This window comes from Cnephaeus nilssonii (assembly GCF_951640355.1).
Source record: "Cnephaeus nilssonii genome assembly, chromosome: 1".
Classification (NCBI taxonomy): Eukaryota; Metazoa; Chordata; class Mammalia; order Chiroptera; family Vespertilionidae; genus Cnephaeus; species Cnephaeus nilssonii.
In genome coordinates, this window is record NC_137072.1 from 64737269 (window position 1) to 64757173 (window position 19905).

A 19905-nucleotide genomic window follows, 5' to 3' on the forward strand; every position below is an offset into this window, starting at 1 on the left:
AATAGACAGTCATGCCGAAACCGGTTTGGCTCAGTGGATAGAGCGTCAGCCTGCAGACTCAAGGGTCCCAGATTCGATTCCGGTCAAGGGCATGTACCTTGGTTGCGGGCACGTCCCCAGTGGGGGTTGTGCAGGAGGCAGCTGATCGATGTCTCTCTATCATCGATGTTTCTAACTCTCTATCCCTCTCTCTTCCTCTCTGTAAAAAATCAATGAAATATATTAAAAAAAAAAAGAATAGACAGTCGTATGCAAATCAGATATGAACTTCAAAACAATTTATTTTTATTTGTTGCTTTGTTGGTGGTGCCATCTCAATGGAACATTCTAAGGATTTTGGTGTCCTGTGCTTACTCAACAGAGTAGATGCCTACTAAGTGCCAAGCAGAGTGCCATGAGCTTTTGTGAGCGCGGTAGGTCAGGCACGCCTCATCGCTGCTTTCCCAGAGTTTATATCCTAGCAGGTGAGGCCGATAGGGAGCAACACTCACAATACTAACAAACGTGGTAAGTTCTAGCAAGTTCAGGATTCTGTGAAAATGTGTCACAGGGAATGCCAGCTGCCTGGAGGTTCAGGCGAAGTTTCTTGGAGGAAGTTGCATTTCTGCCGAAACAGGCTGCCATCTGCTTGAGGTTGTGCAACTACCTTCACATCCCCATTCGGACAATGTGGGCATGTTAATGCCCCAGAGCCTGGGTCCTCGTGTGTAAAATGAGGATAACATGCGCCTGACAGAGCTGTGGGACGTGAGAGAGTAGACAGGTAAAGCACCTCTTAGGGTATCAGACATGTAGTAAGCCCTAAGCACAGGGTGCTTGTTATAATTATATGCCAATGCAGGACTCTGAGGGAAAACTGAAGGAAAGTTTGGCCACAGCTGGAGATAAAGCGGGGAAGTTTGGAAAAGGCTCACACTCAAAGGACAGTCCCTCCTCCACACTTGTGCGGAGGCTTCCCCTCCTGAGTCTCGGACGTTGGGTCACCTGCTGCTTTAAGGCTGTGCTAACAAGATTCCAGGAGAAGTTGGTCAGGACTTTTTGGAAGTGCTCTTTCTAGCTGTAGGTCAGCCAACGCCCCGGACAGATTTTTCAGGCAAAAACAAGATACCTGGGAAACAGCTCTCTGGCCAGAGGGCACACGGGTGATCAGATTTTGGCAGGCTCGAGTGACAGACGAAGTTGTATAACCCAGGTGAAAGGACAAGCGGTGGATGCTCACCTGGAGGTTTCGGTTAGGAGTCAGAAGACGCAGCGCCACCTGGATGGGACAGGAAGAGGGAAACACTGGCGCTCCGAACCGCGTGCACCGGGAAGCGGCCGGGTGCCCAGCGCTCCTCCCAGGGCGCTCCCTCCGCGGGCTGCCGGGGCGTTGGGAGCGTGGCCTGGCCCGCACCCTTCAAACGGGGGTGGGTGGCTTCCTAAGTGGCCGTGACCACCAGCGAGGGGACGCGTGCGAGGCAGTGGGAGTGAGCTGGGAGGCGGGGCAGGAAGAAGCGGAGCCGCGGGAGGGATGCAGGGCGCGGTGGGAGGGGTGGGGCGGGGTGAGCCGGAGGAAAGCAGAAAGAGGCGCCGCGGCGAGGCGGAGGCAGTGCGCCGGTCTGCACGCTCGCTGCGCCGCCGCCGCCGCCGGGACGGCCAGGTGAGCCCGCGATGCCGCCGCCGCCGCCGCCGCTGCTGCTGCTGCTGGTGGTGCTGCTGCTGGTGGTGGGGCCGCTCGGCGCCTTCGCCCCCGGCGCCCTGGCGGGACCCGCGCACGCCGGGGACCCCGTGGAGCTGGACTTTTCCACGGAGCCGCCGGTGCACCAGGTGAGCCCCGCGTTCCTTTCCTTCACCATCGACGCCAACCTGGCCACGGACCCGCGGTTCCTCACCTTCCTCGGGTAAGCGCCGGCCTGCCGGGCCCTCTGCCCCTGTGCCCTCGCCTGGCTCCTGACATCCACGCCCGCCCTGCCAGACGCTCTCCTCCCCTCCCCTCTCTTGTCTCTCCTGACACGGAAATTCTCTCTCTCTCTCTCTCTCTCTCTCTCTCTCTCTCTCTCTCATCTCTCCTCATCTCTGTCTCTCTATCTCTAATCTCTCACCCCCTCCACACCACTCATGCCTCCCTACTTTATTCATTCAGCAGATGTTGACTGAGCGCCAACTTAGGGCCAGGTATGAAGGGGAAATTTAGGCATGGGACAGGGGGTAGGGGAGGCTGGGGGAAGGTCAGTGTGTGTGTGTGTGGGGGGGAGATATATGTACTATTATATGTAATACTTTAAACAGTAATAAAAGAAAGTTATAAGTAAATAAATAAATGAGGAAATTTAGGAAAGAAACTTCCCAACTGCGCAGCAACGCGCTGGGAAGAGGGACGGGGCAGGTGCAGCTGGAGCTGTGACCCTGGATTTGCTGGCGGCGTAGGACACCTGCCCCTGGGGGCCAGGCGGGCTTCAGGCTCCCGGAGGGGTTAAAAAAAAAAGTCAGATGGAAAATATCTCAAAGCTTACTTACTCCATATGTATACTTTAAAATTATATCTCTAAAACATGTATATTGTAAACACCGGTTTAAAGAACAGTTTTAGGTCCACAGCTAAATCAAACACAAGGTTCAGAGATTTCCCATATTACACTTTCTAAAAGTCTAAATATTAAATAAACGAGACCAGGGAGACGATGGCAGTGCCTCACAGAGCCTTAATAAAAAAGACATCTCTCCAAGTTGAGGCTCAAAATGTGGCATGGCTTTATCAGCGGTGATTTTTTTCTCACAGGAGAAAGACCCAACCTGATGCAGGTTCTCTGGCCCCTGCCCCACGAGTGCAGGCTGATCCCGCCATGGAGAGCTGCAGGGACAGTCACAGGTCTTCTGGGCCAGGTCATCTGGGCCACTCATCTAGGTCACGAGAGCCGCCAGAGGCGACCACACCTCAACCAGCCCAGGCAGCTGGGTATCTTTGGCCGCTGCCAAACACCTACATGCTGAACTTCCTGTGCTCACCCTGTCGGCTGCCATTACTAAGTTCAGTCATTTATTCTGCACATAAGGGCGGGTAGCCTACCGGTTTAGAGATTGGCAGTCAGACCCGCCCTGGCTTGATTCCCAGCTCTGCCGAAGCAGGGTGGCTTAGTTCTTAACGGGTGGCTTGGCCGCTCTGAGCCTCAGTTTCTTCACCTGTGGAATGGGACGTCTATACAACTTTCTTGCAGGACTGTAATGAGGATTTGATGAGATGACAAATAAGTGCTTAGCACAGTGTTTGACACAGAGTGTTCACCATGTAAGCTAACTGCTTCTTCCTGGAAAATGGCAAGCATTTGGTAACCATTCACCAGTTCTCATTGTATCTTTTGATCATAGTTAACCTCCATCTCCCCCCTGTGGCAGGAGAGCACGAGTTTCCTGGTGGGCGGAGTCCCACTTTTCCCCCTCCCCCTTAGGGATAGGAAGGTGATAGAGGTAGCAGCTGGTGGGGAGACAGAAAGATCACTCTGGAGAAACTCTAAAGTATATCTGGGGACCCCAGGCCTAGCTTGGTGGGGAGGTGGGGGTTGATAGGAGAAGAGATGTTCTTGACTGAAAGCAGAGGGATTAAGTAAATGACCACTTACTGAAATGTGAGAACTCAGGTTCTCTTCTGCTGTTGCAGCCAGGATCTGCCCCACCCCTCCCCAAGGAAGAGCATTTGGGGATATCTTCCTGGGAAAACAGGTCCAAAAGAAAAAACCTATAGTATGACTTTTGGGATCTAGGCCTGATCACCCTGCAGTTAAGCTAACCCATTGGCGGGGACCCTCAGCCCCCTATACACACAGAACTTCCAGTCTGCAATTTAGTGAAGGTGATACCTTTAACTCTTCTTAAACCTATCTCTTTATATCCCCTAGCACTCTTTCTTCCTCCCTGACCCACCTTTTTTTTTTCTTCTTTTCTTTTTTTAAAATATATTTTATTGATTTTTTACAGAGAGGAAGGGAGAGGGATAGAGAGTTAGAAACATCGATGAGAGAGAAACATCGATCAGCTGCCTCCTGCACACCCCCTACTGGGGATGTGCCCGCAACCAAGGTACATGCCCTTGACCGGAATCGAACCTGGGACCCTTGAGTCCGCAGGCCGATGCTCTATCCACTGAGCCAAACCGGTTTCGGCCTGACCCACCTTTTTGTTAAAGGCTGGAGGATAATGAAGACCAAAAAAGCCTAACATGCATTAGATAAAACTGATTTTGGCTTACAAAACACAGTGTATTCCTGTTCCAATGGGGTTCTCTCCCGGGCTGGCTCCTGGCCGCTCCAGATTCCTTCCTCAGCAGAGGCTGTCTTCGATGCCCACTCCCCAGAGGCATCGGCAGTCACACCCACACGACTCCAAGCTGAGATCTAAAAGACTGCAGCTCCAAGTGGCAGGCGCTCCCTCTCCTTCTCCTCTAAGGCCTACCTTCTGAAACAGGGTCCGAGGGCCCAGCTCCCAGGACGGTCAGCACAGTGCCCAGAGTAGCCTGGCCGTCTCAGAAGACAACACATTTAGCTTCCTTTTCAGAAGACAACACTGAGCTTAATATCTGTCCACAGGAACGGAGGGTGAGCGGGGCATTGTTTTATTACAGTTCCTCAAAAAGTGAGGATGTTTGGGTGAAGATAGCAAGAGCCCAGGAGGCGAAAGTTGCAGTAATGAGAAGATAATAAACTCAGCTGATGCTAATTAAGCCCTTGTCATATGCCAGGCCCTGTCCTAAGCACCTCCTAGGTATTAACTCATTTAGTCTCTGCTACAAAACTCTGAGGTCAGTACTAGTATTATCCCCATTATAAAAAGGAAGAGATTGAGGCTTAGGGAGATTCAATAACTTGCCCATGGTCAGCCAGCTATTACTGGAAGGAGCAGAATTTGAACCCAAATGCTAATTGCAGAGACAAGAGTACACAAAAAGAAAGAAAAGCAGTTTATACTTTGTAAGGCAACAGGATAGGATATACTTTAAAAAAAAAAAAAAGAAAGAAAAGAAAAGGTTGTCGAGAAGCAAACTGAGAAGATTGATATAGTGAAAGAAGCACTGGCCTGAGCGTAGGAGGAGCGGGGTCTAAACCTCCAAAGAGGCCTATGCAAATGTAATCAGATGGCATGGTTCTGCTTCCCATGATGGCAAACAGAGGTGTTTTTTTTGGGTTGTTGTTCACATTTGCAATTAGAGAACACGGAGTACACAGAATGTAAATGCCAGTGATAGAACAATCTAGAATTAGAAAGAACCATCTTTTCAATTTGCCCTTTTCCCAGAAGTATCTAATCAACAGCCCAATCAAAAACTTCCTAAGCCTGCCCTGGCTGGTTTTTCTCAGTGGTTAGAGGGTCAGCCCGAGGACCAAAGGGTCACAGGTTCATTTCCAGTCAAGGGCACATACCTGGGTCAGCCAGGGTGTGGGGTGCATGTGGGAGGCAACCAAACTATGTGTCTCTCTCACATTGATATTTCTCCCTCGCTCCCCCCATTCCCCTGTCCTCTCTCCCCTGCACTCTTCTCCCATCCCCCAGTGCAGCTTCCAGACAACTACCCACCAGTCTGAACTCCAGACTGCTGTGGTTCAAGTCCTGATGGCTTGGTACCTTTGCCAGGTCCCCTATCTGTAAAATATGATCATTGCGTCGTTTTAGGATTAAGTGAAATAACCTATGCCAAATTCCCCAAGCACTCAGTTTAGATTAACGTGATGCATGCTAGAGATAGATGACTATCATGACTCCAGGGTGAGGCTCACCGTCTCCATGTCTGGGTCTCATCCTCTGCTCCTTGTCACCACGCGCTGCTCCCCTCTCAACGCACATTTTATCGATTGAAGACGGACACTGGTCTCATACTTTCCTCTCCTTTCCCATGCCCCACTGTCATCCTAGACGACTTCAAGTCCACGTAAATAAACTACCTCTCTATTTCTTCACACCCACATTTCAAAATAATCTTCGTTCAGTGCTGCACTGCAATCAGCTGGCAGCAGCTTATAAAATGCGCGCATCTCTTTCCACCTCCACCAGTGACATCAACGCTGATAGCCTGAAATCAGCCGCGGTGGGAATATTTGCATCACGGAGATTGGCAAACGCTAAACAATAGGGCACTTTTGCCCTGAATGGGTAGCTCTGTTTGTTGGAGTATTGTCCCCTGAACCAAAAGGTGGTGGGTTCGATTCCCGGTCAGGGCACATATCCACTTTGCAGGTTCTATCCCCAGTCTGGGCAAGTGCAGGAGACAACAGATTGATGTTTCTCTCTCACCTCTCTCTCTCTCTCTCTCTCTCTCTCTCTCTCTCTCTCTCTCTCATCAATAAAAAACATATCCTTGGGTGAGAATTTTTTTTTTTTTTTAAAGAGCACTTTTTTCCCTAGGGAGTCAACTTACTAGCACACATTGCTTCTCTCCGCTTCAGCCACCTAATGCCATGGCCATGCCTTGACTTTTTATCCCTAAGAACCTTTCAACATCTGAAATCTTAAAACCTCCCATTCTTGGACTAAACTCCTTACTCTCTTAACTCCTTCACTCTGTGGATCCCACCACAACTATGTTTTTTAAGTACCTCCTCTGAACAGCCTCCTCCTCGCTCTGATTTTGACTCCTTGATTTACCACATAAACCGCTCGTGTGATAATATCCACAAATCCCGGCCGCATTGTTCCTGCTAAAACCCCAACCTAGCTTAGTCTAATTGTATTTTCCTTCTTTGGAATCTATAGGGTGGCTATGAAATCCTGAAATGGAAGATATTATCCAGTTGTGAGTTATAATTCATATTAATAAGCCACCTTTATGTATTTACCTCTGCTTCCAGTCTCGGTGGCCACCCTGTATAGCTGAGTTATGGAGCTCTCGGGGGTGGAAGGGACTCTCCTAGCCACCTGGATTGATGTTGCACTATAAATTCTTGGCTTTCGGACTTATCCCTTAGTGCTGCTCTCTTTTTTTTTTTTTTTAATATACTTTATTGATTTTTTACAGAGAGGAAGAGAGAGGGATAGAGAGTAAGAAACATCGATGAGAGAGAAACATCAATCAGTTGCCTCCTGCACACCCCCCACTGAGGATGTGCCCAAAACTAAGGTACATGCCCTTGACTGGAACCGAACCCAGGACCCTTGAGTCCGCAGGCCGAGGCTCTATCCACTGAGCCAAACCAGTTAGGGCCTTTAGTGCTGCTCTTAATTCTTCATTTCCCTGATTCTCTCATTCTCCACTCCTTCAAAACTCTGAGCCCATCTTCATCTCATCACTCTTAGCCTATGACCACATTTTTGTTTCCCAAAGAAAATGAAGTCACTAGACAGGAACTTCCTTTTCTTCCTGCCATCAAACCTACAGACATACCATGGCTTTGTCCTTTCTTCCTTTTGCTTTTCTTTGACCTTTTTTTTCTTTTTCTTTCTTTCTTTTCTTTTCTTTTCTTTTCTTTTTTTTTTTTTTTTTGAGAGAGAGAGAGAGAGAAACATTGGTCAGCTGCCTCCTGCATGCCCCTTGCTGGTGATCGAGCCAAAACCCTGGCATGTGCCCTGACCAGGAATCGAACTGGTAACCTTTTGGTGCATGGGATGGTGCCCAACCAATTGAACCAATTCAGTTGGTTGGGCAAGGCCAATTCTAGCTCTCTTCTGGATCCTGTCCCCTCTTACCTCCCCAAGGACTTTGCTCTATCAGTCATCTCTTCTCTTCCCTGGATCTTTAACATCTGTTTGTATTGATTCCTCCCTCTCAGCACAGGAACATCCTCAAGTCTTTCCCATCTCAGACTCCTCACTGCACGCGTGCCTCTGCAGTAACTGTCCTCATTCTCCCTTTGCAGCCTTCTTTCCTGCCCATTCCTTCCTGTTCCACCTTCATAATATCCCCATCACTGTGTCATGAAATAAATCTCTCCAACATCATCAATCACCTTCTTTTATTGCAAAATCCAGTGAACAACTTTCAAATTGGTCTCTGTCATGGATTGAATTTTTGGGTGTTCCCCTGCAAATTTATGTTGAAGTCCTAACCCTTAGTACCTCAGTATGTGACCTTATTTGGAAATAGTGCCATTGCAGAAATAAAATCAGTTAAGAACTGGGCATACTGGAATGGAGCAGGCTTTAATCCAGTATGATGGATGTCCTTATAAAAAGGGGAAATTTGGAGACAGACATGCATACAGAAAGAACACTATATGAAGATTAGAGTTATGTTGCTGTGAGGAACTACCAGAAGCTAGGAGAGGGTTGAAATAGATCCTTCCCCAGTTCCTTCAGAAGGGTGGTGGCCTTGCCAACACTTTGATTTCAGATTTCTAACCTCTAGAACTGTAAGACAATAAATGTCTCTTGTTCAAACCACCCAGTATGTGCCGGAAGCTAATACCAGCCGGTCACAAGTGCAAGAAGTTCATCAAAAGGTTGGAGGACCTTGAGCCTTCAGCAAGGGCTAGAAAATCACATGTTATTGCCTGTTGGAAATGGCTGAGGGCATTTCTCCAAACCTGAAAAGGATGCATAAATGATTGCTTGCTGCCAGACTGTGTTATTGCTTCCTGCTGGCAAAACACCTGAATAGCCATAGGCAGTTCTCCCAGTCTGACAATGGATTCTGTATACTAAACCTTGCCTATTATCTGTATATCTACTTTGCCTTAGGACAATTTGTGTTAATAAAAAGCAAAGGGTCCTGAGACAAGCAGAACTTGGTTCCTATAGCCAAGCTCCTCTGGCTCCCCAAAATGCCTCCCAAAATTATGTTTCATCTCTAGACTCTTTAATAATTTACAGCAGCCCCTTCTCCAGATTCCTGAACCCTTCTAGATGCTGGACAAGACCCCCGACATTAAGTGTGTGGTACTTTGTTACTGCAGCCCTAGCAAATTAATACAGTCTGTTGAAAGCATTTGGCAAGGTTGACAATTGAAACACTATCTCATCCCTTTGGGCCTGTGTCACTTCCATTTCTGGAGATTTCCCCACCTATCTAACAGTTCTTCTCCATGTCTTTCTCTAGCTTGTCTTAAATGTTGATGTTCTTCAGACTTCTGGCCTAGGTGTTTTTTCACTTCACGTCCTCCCCTGAGTGGTCTTACCTGCTTCCGTGGGTTGAATTACTGTTTATGCAGTGGTGTGCTAGGAAATGTTGAACAATGGGCCTTCTGGGAGGAGGGGAGACTAATGTAAGTTTTCTTCCAATTTCTGTTATAAGTAGCTAATCTCAAACTGCCATCAGTTTAACAACTGGTTCTCAAAACTTAACAATTGGCTCTCACCGGCTGGACTGAGCCAATACAAGCCGGCTCCAGCACACCTTTGCTTTTGTGTCAGACATAAGCAGCTTATTTTCAGACATAAGGTAATATAAAAATACCTGCAGACTTTTCTTTCCCCTAGCAACTGCTCCGGAAATGAATATCTGCAGCTGCTTTATGTGCCCTTTTGTTATTTCCATGTCACTGTGGCTGTGCCGGATTTCCCCACCCCACCCCCTTTTCTTTTTCCTATATATGATGGAAATACCTTTTTATGACATGTTTAGCATCTGTTTTCAATCTTTTTTGTTTTGTTTTGTTAGAGGGCATCAATATTGTATTCTCAAAACAAGAAAATGTTCCATTGCAAAGGAGACAAACAAAAAGGTCCTGAATACTGATACTTTGAAACATCTGACTTCCTTTACTTGGCAGGAGCCAGAGCATTGGGTTTTTATTTTGTCCAGAAAACAGTCTTTGTCTGGCCCCACTTGCCCTTTCAGCAGGCTGGACTCAATAGTTCATTCACTTAACCAGTACTTACTAAACACCAGCTGTGTGCCAGGTACTTATCTAGATGCTTCTCTGGGCACAGTGAAGATTCCAAGGAGCCACACAGGTACGGTCCGGGCTTTCACAGGGCTTACGTCAGGGGTGGGGACTGGGACAGATAGGAAACCAAGGAAGCAACTAAGGGTGAAGGTAGTAAAGGCAGGGTAATGTGACTGAGAATGACCCAAGATGGTAGAGTTACTACCACTGGGAACTAGGCTCTGGTACTCATACATCTGACCCCAGCCATGCACAGAGGCACATCTAGTGATGCCCCAGCACCCTCTATCTGTTGCTAGTCTCCCTGCCCGCTCCCCCCCCCCCCCCCCACTTCCCAGAAATCCCCAGTCTCTCCCAGCTTACAAATACCAGCTACACAGATTAAAATGAGCTGCTTCTATCATCAAACACAATCAAGATGTCAAGGACTAGAATCAGTGCCTGGCCAAAGGCAGTGGAGTGACTCTGAGGAAGGTCCTGTATCAGTTTTAGGGCCATGTCTCCGCACCTGTGAGCTGGGGTTACTAGTCACTGACTCTTAGACTGAGTACTCTCCACCCTATACCTCACCTGTGTGTCTTCTGAACTCCAGGCACACATGGCCAAGAGCCTGATGGAAATACGTTTTAGCCTGCTGAAAGGGTAGGTGTTCCGTTGGCATCTCAAATTCTACAAAACTAAGTCCCCCTCCCCTTCACTCCCAACTCCAATCTATCACCTGTTCTTCTTCTCAGCCAATATTACCTTCTTTCAAGATGCTTCCAGGGGTAATTCTTGATTCTTCTCCAACATTCAAATAACACCACATCTGGTATTTCTACCTTCATATGTATCTTGAATTTATCCATTTCTCTCCATCCCCACTGCTGTTACCTTACCCCAGCCTATTACTTTCTGTTTACATTGCTATGGCTACAGTCTTGGTCCTTCTATTCAGTTATTTATACTATAGCCTGAGATTCTTTCCTAAAATAAAAGTCTGGTGAGGTCACTTCATGGCTTTAAAGCCTTCCATGGCTCCCCATTGCTCCCATATAAAGTTGGAACTTTTAGACATGGCGGCTTACAGGCCTTCCGTGTTACGGTGCTACTTGCCTCGCTGGTTATCCTCTCTCAGCAACTCCTTGCCCCAATTCTAGACTCTGGCCACACCTGTCAGCTCTTCCGTGGTGCCATATGTTCTTCTGCCTCAGGTTTTTGCACAGACTTCCCCCTACACCTGAAACACTTCCTTCAATCCTGCTTCACTACCTGTGATCTGGATAAGATTTATTATTTTTGAATGTCTAGCAATGAAGTCATTTCCCCTGGAAAACCTCTAACCACTCTTTACCCCCCAGGCAAAGTCTGGGTTAGGATCCCTTTGTATATTCTCATAGCACTGCTTTGGAATTACTTGTTGACTTGTTCATCTATATCACTAGACTATACATTACATGAGAACAGCAGCTATTTCTGTCTTGTTTGCCATTGTGCCCCCAATAACTAGCATGATGCTTGGCACTGAGTGGGCCTGCAATGAGTATTTATTGAATAAATTAATGGATAGCGATAGCTCCTTTAAGTAAATCTTGGTTTCTTTATCTATTCTTAATAAAACGTTAACATACACAAACACAAAAATCCCGTATAAATTAAACTATCATGTGCTTATTATGGAAAACTGGTAAAGTACAGAAAAGCAATAGAAAAGAGTCTATCATCCATCTTATCATATAATAACAATCACTCTTATCTCCTTCTATATCTATTATTTTCATTGTTGAAATCACACGATGTCTACAGTTGGTTTGTCTTAATGTGGTAAAACATACCAAACATAAAATTTGCCGTTTTAAAGTGTCCACTGACATTCAGTACTTTCACTTTGTTGTGCAGTCATCACCACCACCCATCTTAGAACTTTCATCTTCCCATACTGAAATTCTGTGCCCATTACCCAATAATGCTCTGGTCCTCCTCCCCACAGTAAGTGGAACTGGCTGTATCTGAATCCTTACCTAGTCCAAGTGAGCATTTCTGCATATTTTCTAGTGGTTTTGAGGATCCTGTGGCCCATGCCGTCCTTCCCAGAGTTCTGGTGTTGTCGGGTGTTTGTCAGAGTGAATCCAGTTTAATGACATTTCTGAAGCTTCACTTTGTACTGCATTTTCTCGTGCTAGGACCCATGAAAATATTTTAAGTTCTATTAAGATGCAGAGAAAATTAACTTTTAGGTCAAAGAAAATGTTTTACTCTATAATATTAGCATATTTGTCTTTAAGTAAATAAATAGCATCATGAAAGTGTTTTTTATGGAGGAAGAGGCTCAGACAGGAAAAAGTGCCTATATAGTACAGTAAAAAGTTCTCAAGTTACAAACAAAAAAATGGTGAGGAGGAATCACTGAAGTTCTTTAATGCAGGAGACTTATCCTTTAGTCAATTTCCACCTCTTAATTTTGCTTCCCTGAGCACAAGTAAATAAATCTTTCAAAAATTTTACATAACTTAATGTATAATTAAGCAGGTGCACATCTTAAAAATTTAAATTTTAGGTTAGGTTTTAATTCCTAGGATGTTAGAAATATTGACAATTAGATAGTTTTCCTGGGATGATTTTTTAATTTGAAATAAATCCAGATGTAAACTAAAATCAGGCCAATCCAAGAATGACACAGCATTGATTTTATGTGTTTGAAGAGCATTCCAGAAAGCAGTGTGACCAGGAACAGTTAGTTGATTTAAATTTAAAAGGATGGTTTTCTTAGGGAAGGGGTGGTTAGGGAGAGGAGGAGGAATTCTATGTCATTTATGAACTTCTGTGGGAACATAAATTTTTGAAGACAATCTATTTTTTAAAGAAACACAAAGTCATCTTTCCTGTACTTTCCAGCCTCTTGCCTATTTCCTCCAACAATCATAAAAGATTTTGAGTTTTTTCAGCGGATTGAACACTATCCTGCTTTGCCAGAGTTAGAGCTCCACACTGCCTCCAGGTGCCTAGAAGAGCAACCTTGCCATTAGGAAGATTCGGAATGAGATGACTCCCCAGTATAGCAACATGACTGCTCCCTCCACAGCCTGTCCAGCTAGACATGAAGAAATAGTCCACCAAGACAGAGGGAGTAAACATGTTAGATCAGATTATTCTGGGGGAAAAGTATTAATTTCTTGCTTGTCTTCCTAACAGTTCTCCAAAGCTTCGTACTTTGGCCAGAGGTTTGTCTCCTGCATACCTGAGATTTGGTGGCACCAAGACAGACTTTCTCGTTTTTGATCCCAAGAAGGAGCCAAGCTTTGAAGAGAGAAGTTACTGGCAATCCCAATTCAACCACGGTGAGACTTTTTAAAGATTAACCATATATTTTCATTAAGTTGCTAGTCAGGGGCATTCAGTCAGATCCAGGGCTCCCAGCTGACCTGCAGAGGCACCTACACAAAAGAAGGAAGCAGTGGGCAGGTTTCCTCTTCCTGATGTTTTCATGAATGTGAGACCTCGCCAAACAAAGGTGTGCTGGGCATAACTGAGAGTTAACTGTGTGGAAATAGAACAGAGACAGGGCAGAGCTGCTTGGAGGGAGCGTGTAGGTAGAAATGCCTCAAACTGACGAGGGTATTTCCAGCTGAAGATACAGCAATGGGTTGAGACCATTTTATTCTGGGAATATAGGGTGTCCAAAAAAAATGTATACTCACTTTGAATGATTATAAAGTCAGTGTCTATTAACATGTTTATGAACATATAGTACATTTTCAAAATTTAAAAGAATCTATAGAAATGAATAATTTTTCTGTCAATGCCTGCTTTCAAACTGGTGGCCATTCTAGTCCAGGTGCTGCTGATAATGTGAAGCATTGGAATCGCAAACATAAAGAATCATTTTGTTCGGCCATGGCCGGTGTTTCTCAGTGGTTAGAGCATTGGCCTGAGGACCAAAGGGTAGTGGGTTTGATTCCCAATCAAGGGTACATGCCTGGGTTGAGGGGTCGCTCCCCGTTCCCTGCCTGGGGCATGTGCAGGAGGCAACCAGTTGATGTCTCTCTCACATTGATATTTTGTTTTTTGTTTTTTCTCTCTCTGTCCCTCCTTCCCTTCCACTCTCTCTGAAAAACAATGGAAAAAATATTTCCTGGTGAGGATTAACCAAAAATAATAATCATTTTGTTCAATATTTGTGTGCCCTCAATTCATTGACTGTTGCCAGTTTTGTACTGTAAACTTTATCTTTTATGTGTCCCCATAAAAAAAAAAAAGTCTAGTAGCACTTTAGGATAAATTTTCTTTGTTAAAAGCTTAGCCTGGTTTCACCCATTATTTCAAGTCAGTTAAACCTGAAAAAGAGTGAAAATTGAGTTATCAGCTGTTAAAGTGTGTATACATTTTTGGGGGATACCCTATAGAATGTGGATGAAAGATATAGGAAGAGGATGTGAGATATACTCTGCTTCTAAGAATAGATTTTAAGACTTAGTGGGCAGTGGTTCTCCAACTTTGTTGACTATTCACCTGGAGTGAGTTTTAATATCTGGATATCAGGGCTCCTACCTTAGTTCCAAGTTTGGCAAGTTCCTCTGGTAGTTCTGATGTGGGAAGTGTGTGGGCTTCACCTGAGAAACCTGCCCTAGGAAGCCACGAGGATTTGCCCCGTGTCTTTCATAAGTGCTATAAAGACATCAAATGGGTCATTACTTTAACAATTATTTTAAAAACATACATTATTATTGCCAAAACCGGTTTGGCTCAGTGGATAGAGCGTCGGCCTGCGGACTGAAAGGTCCCAGGTTCGATTCCGGTCAAGGGCATGTACCTTGGTTGCGGGCACATCCCCGGTAGGGGGTGTGCAGGAGGCAGCTGGTCGATGTTTCTCTCTCATCGATGTTTCTGGCTTTCTATCCCTCTCCCTTCCTCTCTGTAAAAAATCAATAAAATATATTAAAAAAACATACATTATTGAATGATAATGTATGTATAGTATATATATTAGTGAATAATATTTCACTTTTCATATATTACATATTTTCCTTTTGTTTATTTTCTTCAGTTAGGAAGTATTTAGAACAGTTAACCATGTTGGGTCAAAATTGATAGAATAAGGGGCTAGAGGAGGGGAGGAAAGGGGGGAAAATGGGAAATATCTGTAATACTAACAACAATATAAATATATTTTTAAAAAATTGATAGAGTAGTAATTAGAAAAAATGAAAAAAAGCAGGAGGCTTTTTTTGAATAACACATTGGAATAGTTTATGTTCAGACTTGGCCCTTCCCCAGCAGTCGGATGCATTCAGAAGGTCTCATAAGTTCAGACCAGAAACTGCCCTTTGCTGATCAATTTTCTTCTTCCTGTTTAGGGTGGGGGTCAATGGAATTATCCAAGTGCTACTGAAACATCCTTTGTGAGCACAGGGATGGATAAGGCATTGGCTGCCAGAAAGCCAGAATGTGTGACTTCCCAGAAAGGAAGTCGTCAGTGGGTCAGCCAGGCCTGGCAGTGAGTGCCTGGCAGGCCTGCTGTCTTGTGATAAAGAAGCACAGTCTGCCTGGCAGGGTAGGGGGGGATTTTCCAAGTGCACATGTTATGGCCTCAGAAGCTTTGACGATACCAAATTTGAAGGACAAACATCAACATTTCCTGTCCTACCATTATGGCAAGAGGAAATTACCATTAATCAGATATAGTAAAACATATTTCTCTGTATTTTGAAGGTGAACCTTAAGAAAACTGAACTATGTTTTCTTCAGAGGGGTTCTCTGGTAATTTCACATTTCTGAGGAGCTTTCTGAGTTGTAAATTAAAGTTAGGTCCAGTGTTCCTGTGTCCAGTGTACGGGTAATGTTTCTTAAGAAACCTGCCCTTTTTGTGTATGTGTGTGGTGGTTAGCCAGCAAATTTGACTTGTTGTAACAGAATATATTTTCTCTGATCGCATACCTAATAGCCAGAAACTTAGCCTACTTTAGCCACTTAAGTACCTAACTAAATAAATGTATGGGATTTCAACCTTATCATGAAAATAGATTCTCTAAATTACCTCCCATCTGCAGATATTTGCAAGTCTGGATTCATCCCTTCTGACGTGGAGAAGAGGTTACAGCTGGAATGGCCATCCCAGGAGCAGTTGCTACTCAGAGAACAGTATTTCAAAAGGTTCAAGAACAGCACCTACTCAAGTAAGAAATGAATGGCACCCTGCAGGTGTCACAGCCCTTAAATATTTGGATAGCTTGAACTTGGCCTTCAATCTAATAAGCCCTATAGCAGTTGTGTAAAGCTGCATAATACTCAAATGTTATCAAGAGTTAATGGGATTGCCAAAACCTGTTTGGCTCAGTGGATAGAGCATCAGCCTGCGGACTGAAAGGTCCCAGGTTCGATTCCGGTCAAGGGCATGTACCTTGGTTGCGGGCACATCCCCAGTAGGGGGTGTGCAGGAGGCAGCTGATCGATGTTTCTCTCTCATCGATGTTTCTAACTCTCTAGCCCTCTCCCTTCCTCTCTATAAAAAATCAATAATATATATATATATAAATTTTAAAAAAAAAAGAGTTAATGGGATGTTCGGCTGGTGTGTCTCAGTGGTTGAGCGTCTATCTATGAACCAGGAGGTTATGGTTTGATTCCTGATCAGGGCACATGCCCAGGTTGGGGGCTCAATCCCCAGGGCGGGTGGGGACGTGCAGGAGGCAGCTGATCAATGATTCTCTCTCATCGTTGATGTTTCTATCTTTCTCTCCCTCTCCCTTCCTCTCTGAAATAAATTTTAAAAGCATTTAAAAAAATTAAGTCTATATAAAAAAAAGAGTTAATGGAAATCTTGAACCCAAAACTGATGGTGTTTGTTTCTTGTCTTCACCTGACTTTGCCTACTAGCCACAGAGTAAAATGTAGAAACTATTCATTCATAAGCTGATAATAACCTTAACTTCTCGGAAGAACTAGGAAATCAAGGAAGACATGGATGCATTTGTCGTGTAAAAGTAAAATGGAAAAGTATCAAGAGTGGAATGTGAAAACCTTGTTGTCCATTCTCTCTCCCCTCCCAGAAGGAACACCTATTGTGAGTTGGTGAGTTAGGCAGTATACTACCCTTTACCGCTTTGCACACAATATGCCACGATTGCCTAATCCTCACAGCTTCCAACTACACGGTAACATTTAGTCTAGTGCCTGGCAGGGGAACCCTGAGTCATACCAGACAGCCGTGGCCTTGAAGCAGCGTTCTCTTGTTCTTTCCTCTGTGGTTTGCAAACACACGAGTAGCTCAACTAATCAGGAATTTATTTCCGTTCACTGAAACCATTTTTCAATCTTCAAAATGGGAGGATGTTGTCACGCAGGGCTTTGAAGCAATTAAACAAGCAAGCCTTATATAATTGTGATACATATTTTTATCTGAAAGGTGATGTTTTCATATCCTCCTAAGGGATGATGTTGCCCCAGATCTCAGTTGAGGAAATAGTTTGCTCAGAGAGTCCACAACTGCCTTCTTTGGACTTTTGAAAAATAAATTATCTTGAAGTTAATTTGGGTTAGTCAGCATTTCTAAAAGTACATGATTGAAAGTAAATTATCTTCATAAGATTTATATTGTGCACTCTCTGGGTTTCAGTGTATCACATGGGTTTTTAAATTTTTAAATTTATAAGATACAGAAAAACACACAACACATAAGAAATCAGAAAATATGTTATAAGCTAATAGATAGTGTAGTTCTCTAAAATACTTTTTGCATTTTAAAATGGGGCAGGACTACTCTGATGTTGGTTGCACGGGATTTGGCATAAGGCAGGGCCACCTCAGATCCCATTAAAGGAATGACAGAAGTACAGAGAGACCTACAGCAGCAAGGCCTCATTTGCAATAAACTTTTATGACAAAGGCCTGCTTAGAGAAGACTCCACAGCATTACATAATCTACAGATTCCCACTTTTTTTTTTTAAATCATGTTAAACAGTATACCAGTTTATCTTAAATTTTCCTTTAAAAAAAAGGTTTGCTCTCACATGATCTTTCTGGAACCAAAATGGTAGGTTTTCAACATCTTTTCCTGCCTGTGGGGCTGGGACCTTCATAGTTCCTATTCCAGGGGAAAGTTCCTTTGCTAACTACATAGTAACTGGGTCAGTAAAACTCCAGCCACCCTCTTGGCAATGCAAAAATCTGTGACCAATACAGATTGTTTATTTGTATTTGGGAACATTTGACTTCTGGTTTGAAGTTCTCTATTTTAATTTGTATGTCTTGCAAACATATAAATAGGAATCCCTGTGTTTATTCTGGGCACCAACTCATTACAGTGATACGTATCTCAGAAGCCAGTGGGAGTTTCCACACATTGTTCTGCATCAATGGCTGAGGTTGGTAATGCCTGAGTAACTTGGGGTGGCATCGCACGATGGAAGAGAGAGCAAGAATCTGTTGTGGCAAGGACACCTTGCTTTGCCAGTGGCCCGAACCCTTAAAACAGGTGTCCTAGAAGATATAGGTACGTTTTCTCATTCCAGAGCCCATTGGATGGTGTGTTTCACTTAAGTAGAAGATGACAAAAACATTAGTCATGAGAATATAAACTCACACTGGAAACCTGCTAGGACAGGAAAGGAAGCAATGTGTTACAGGTATAATTCTGGGTGTGACTGCAGAAAGGAAGACTGTCTTATTAAAATAATCACATTCAATGAGCTAATTCTTAGCTCTTCTTCTCCACCTCTCTTCCTCATTATTACACTCCTCCACCCTCAACACCCACCCCACACCGGATGCTGGACACTCTTATGTAAATATATAAGTGTGTTATGGTATGATGCCAGGGAAAGAGACAGTGCCAATTTTAAATGTCATTTACATTGCTTTTGTCCCAGGGATCTCTCCATCCTCTCATACAGGAAGGGATGAGAGATTGGATAATGACTAAGAGTTGGATAATTAGCTGTGAGTTTTCTTTTTTTAAAAATCCTCACCCAAGGGCATGCTTAGAGATAGAAAGGGAGAGCGTTGGGAAAGGGGATGGGGAAGAGGAGCATCAATGTGAGAGAGAAACATTGATCGGCTGCCTTCCATCCATGCCAACCAGGGATTGAACCTGTACCCCAGGTTGTGCTCTGACCTGGAATCCAGTGGCAACCTTTAGGTGATGATGCTCAACCAACTGAGCCATTCCAGCTGGGCAGCTGTGAGTTTTCTTATTGTTCTTATTTTGAGGAGGGAGAGGCATTTTTTTTTTTTAAGAGTGGATTTAAACTCAGTAATATGCAGCCCTTATGCTAGGAGATGTTACTGTTATGTTATGGGAGGCATATAATAGAATTTCAAGCTTACATACATTCCAAGTGCATTTGGAAAAATGAAGAAATGGAAGAGTAAAGTGAGTTGAATGAATCTGCTAAAATTCAAACATTTCAGGTTTTTTGAAAATGCCATAATCTTTGTAAAGGGGCTAGGCAATATCAGTGCTTTATAGCTGTAAGAGATATGCGTGCCTTACAAAGCGTTTTCACATGTGTCGTTTCAACCTTGGTTTTGTGAGATAGGCGGATGACGGTACCAGTTCTAGGATTGCAGATCCGTAGCTGAGGCTCATGCAGGGTTCCACCCCCAGTTACTCAGTCTGTAAGCGGGAGAGTGGGACCTGGAACTCAGGACTTAGATTCCTGATCAGGACACTTTCTGCAATGTATAAGGCTAAAATATAGCTGTGAGTAGGCAGTTCCAGGAATTTTATAACAGACTCTAGTAATGGCACTGCCACCAAAGAGCTGTGTGATATTGGACAAAGCACTTGGTTTCTTTGGGTGTCCATTTCCTCAAAGAAAAATGAGGGTGGAGGTTTGGGGAGGACTCAGTAATCTCAAAGGCCCATGCTGTCCTAAACTGCGGCTTTAAGACCCAGTGGAATGCTGGGCAGCTGGACCCAGAGAGCTTTGCACACCGCAGTGTCCATGGGTTATGCATATACGCATACAAGTTCTTTGATTAATCTCTTCCCACCTGCCCACAAGATTTAGTTTTTAAACTAGGAGAGTTCAAGAGTGAATTTCTATTTAACAAATGCCTAAATATATATGAAAATCTCAATAACTTATTTAGCATAATGGAGATAACAGAGGGCTCATTTAAAGATAACACTAGCCCTCACCA

The 19905-nt window shown here is 44.3% G+C and overlaps 1 protein-coding gene across 3 annotated transcripts in view; it reads left to right on the plus strand.

Annotated features, from left to right (window-relative positions):
* Positions 1–1555: 1555 nt before the first annotated feature.
* Positions 1556–19905, plus strand: part of HPSE (heparanase) — a 47848-nt gene continuing 29498 nt past the window's right edge. For all 3 annotated transcript variants that reach the window (XR_013813887.1, XM_079779245.1, XM_079779246.1), the window contains exons 1-3: positions 1556–1880; positions 12957–13102; positions 15812–15937. Coding sequence is in view for 2 of the 3 variants with exons in the window: in XM_079779245.1 (XP_079635371.1) it covers positions 1651–1880; positions 12957–13102; positions 15812–15937 (502 nt within the window). In the remaining variant the exon portion in view is untranslated. The remainder of the gene's footprint in view (positions 1881–12956; positions 13103–15811; positions 15938–19905) is intronic.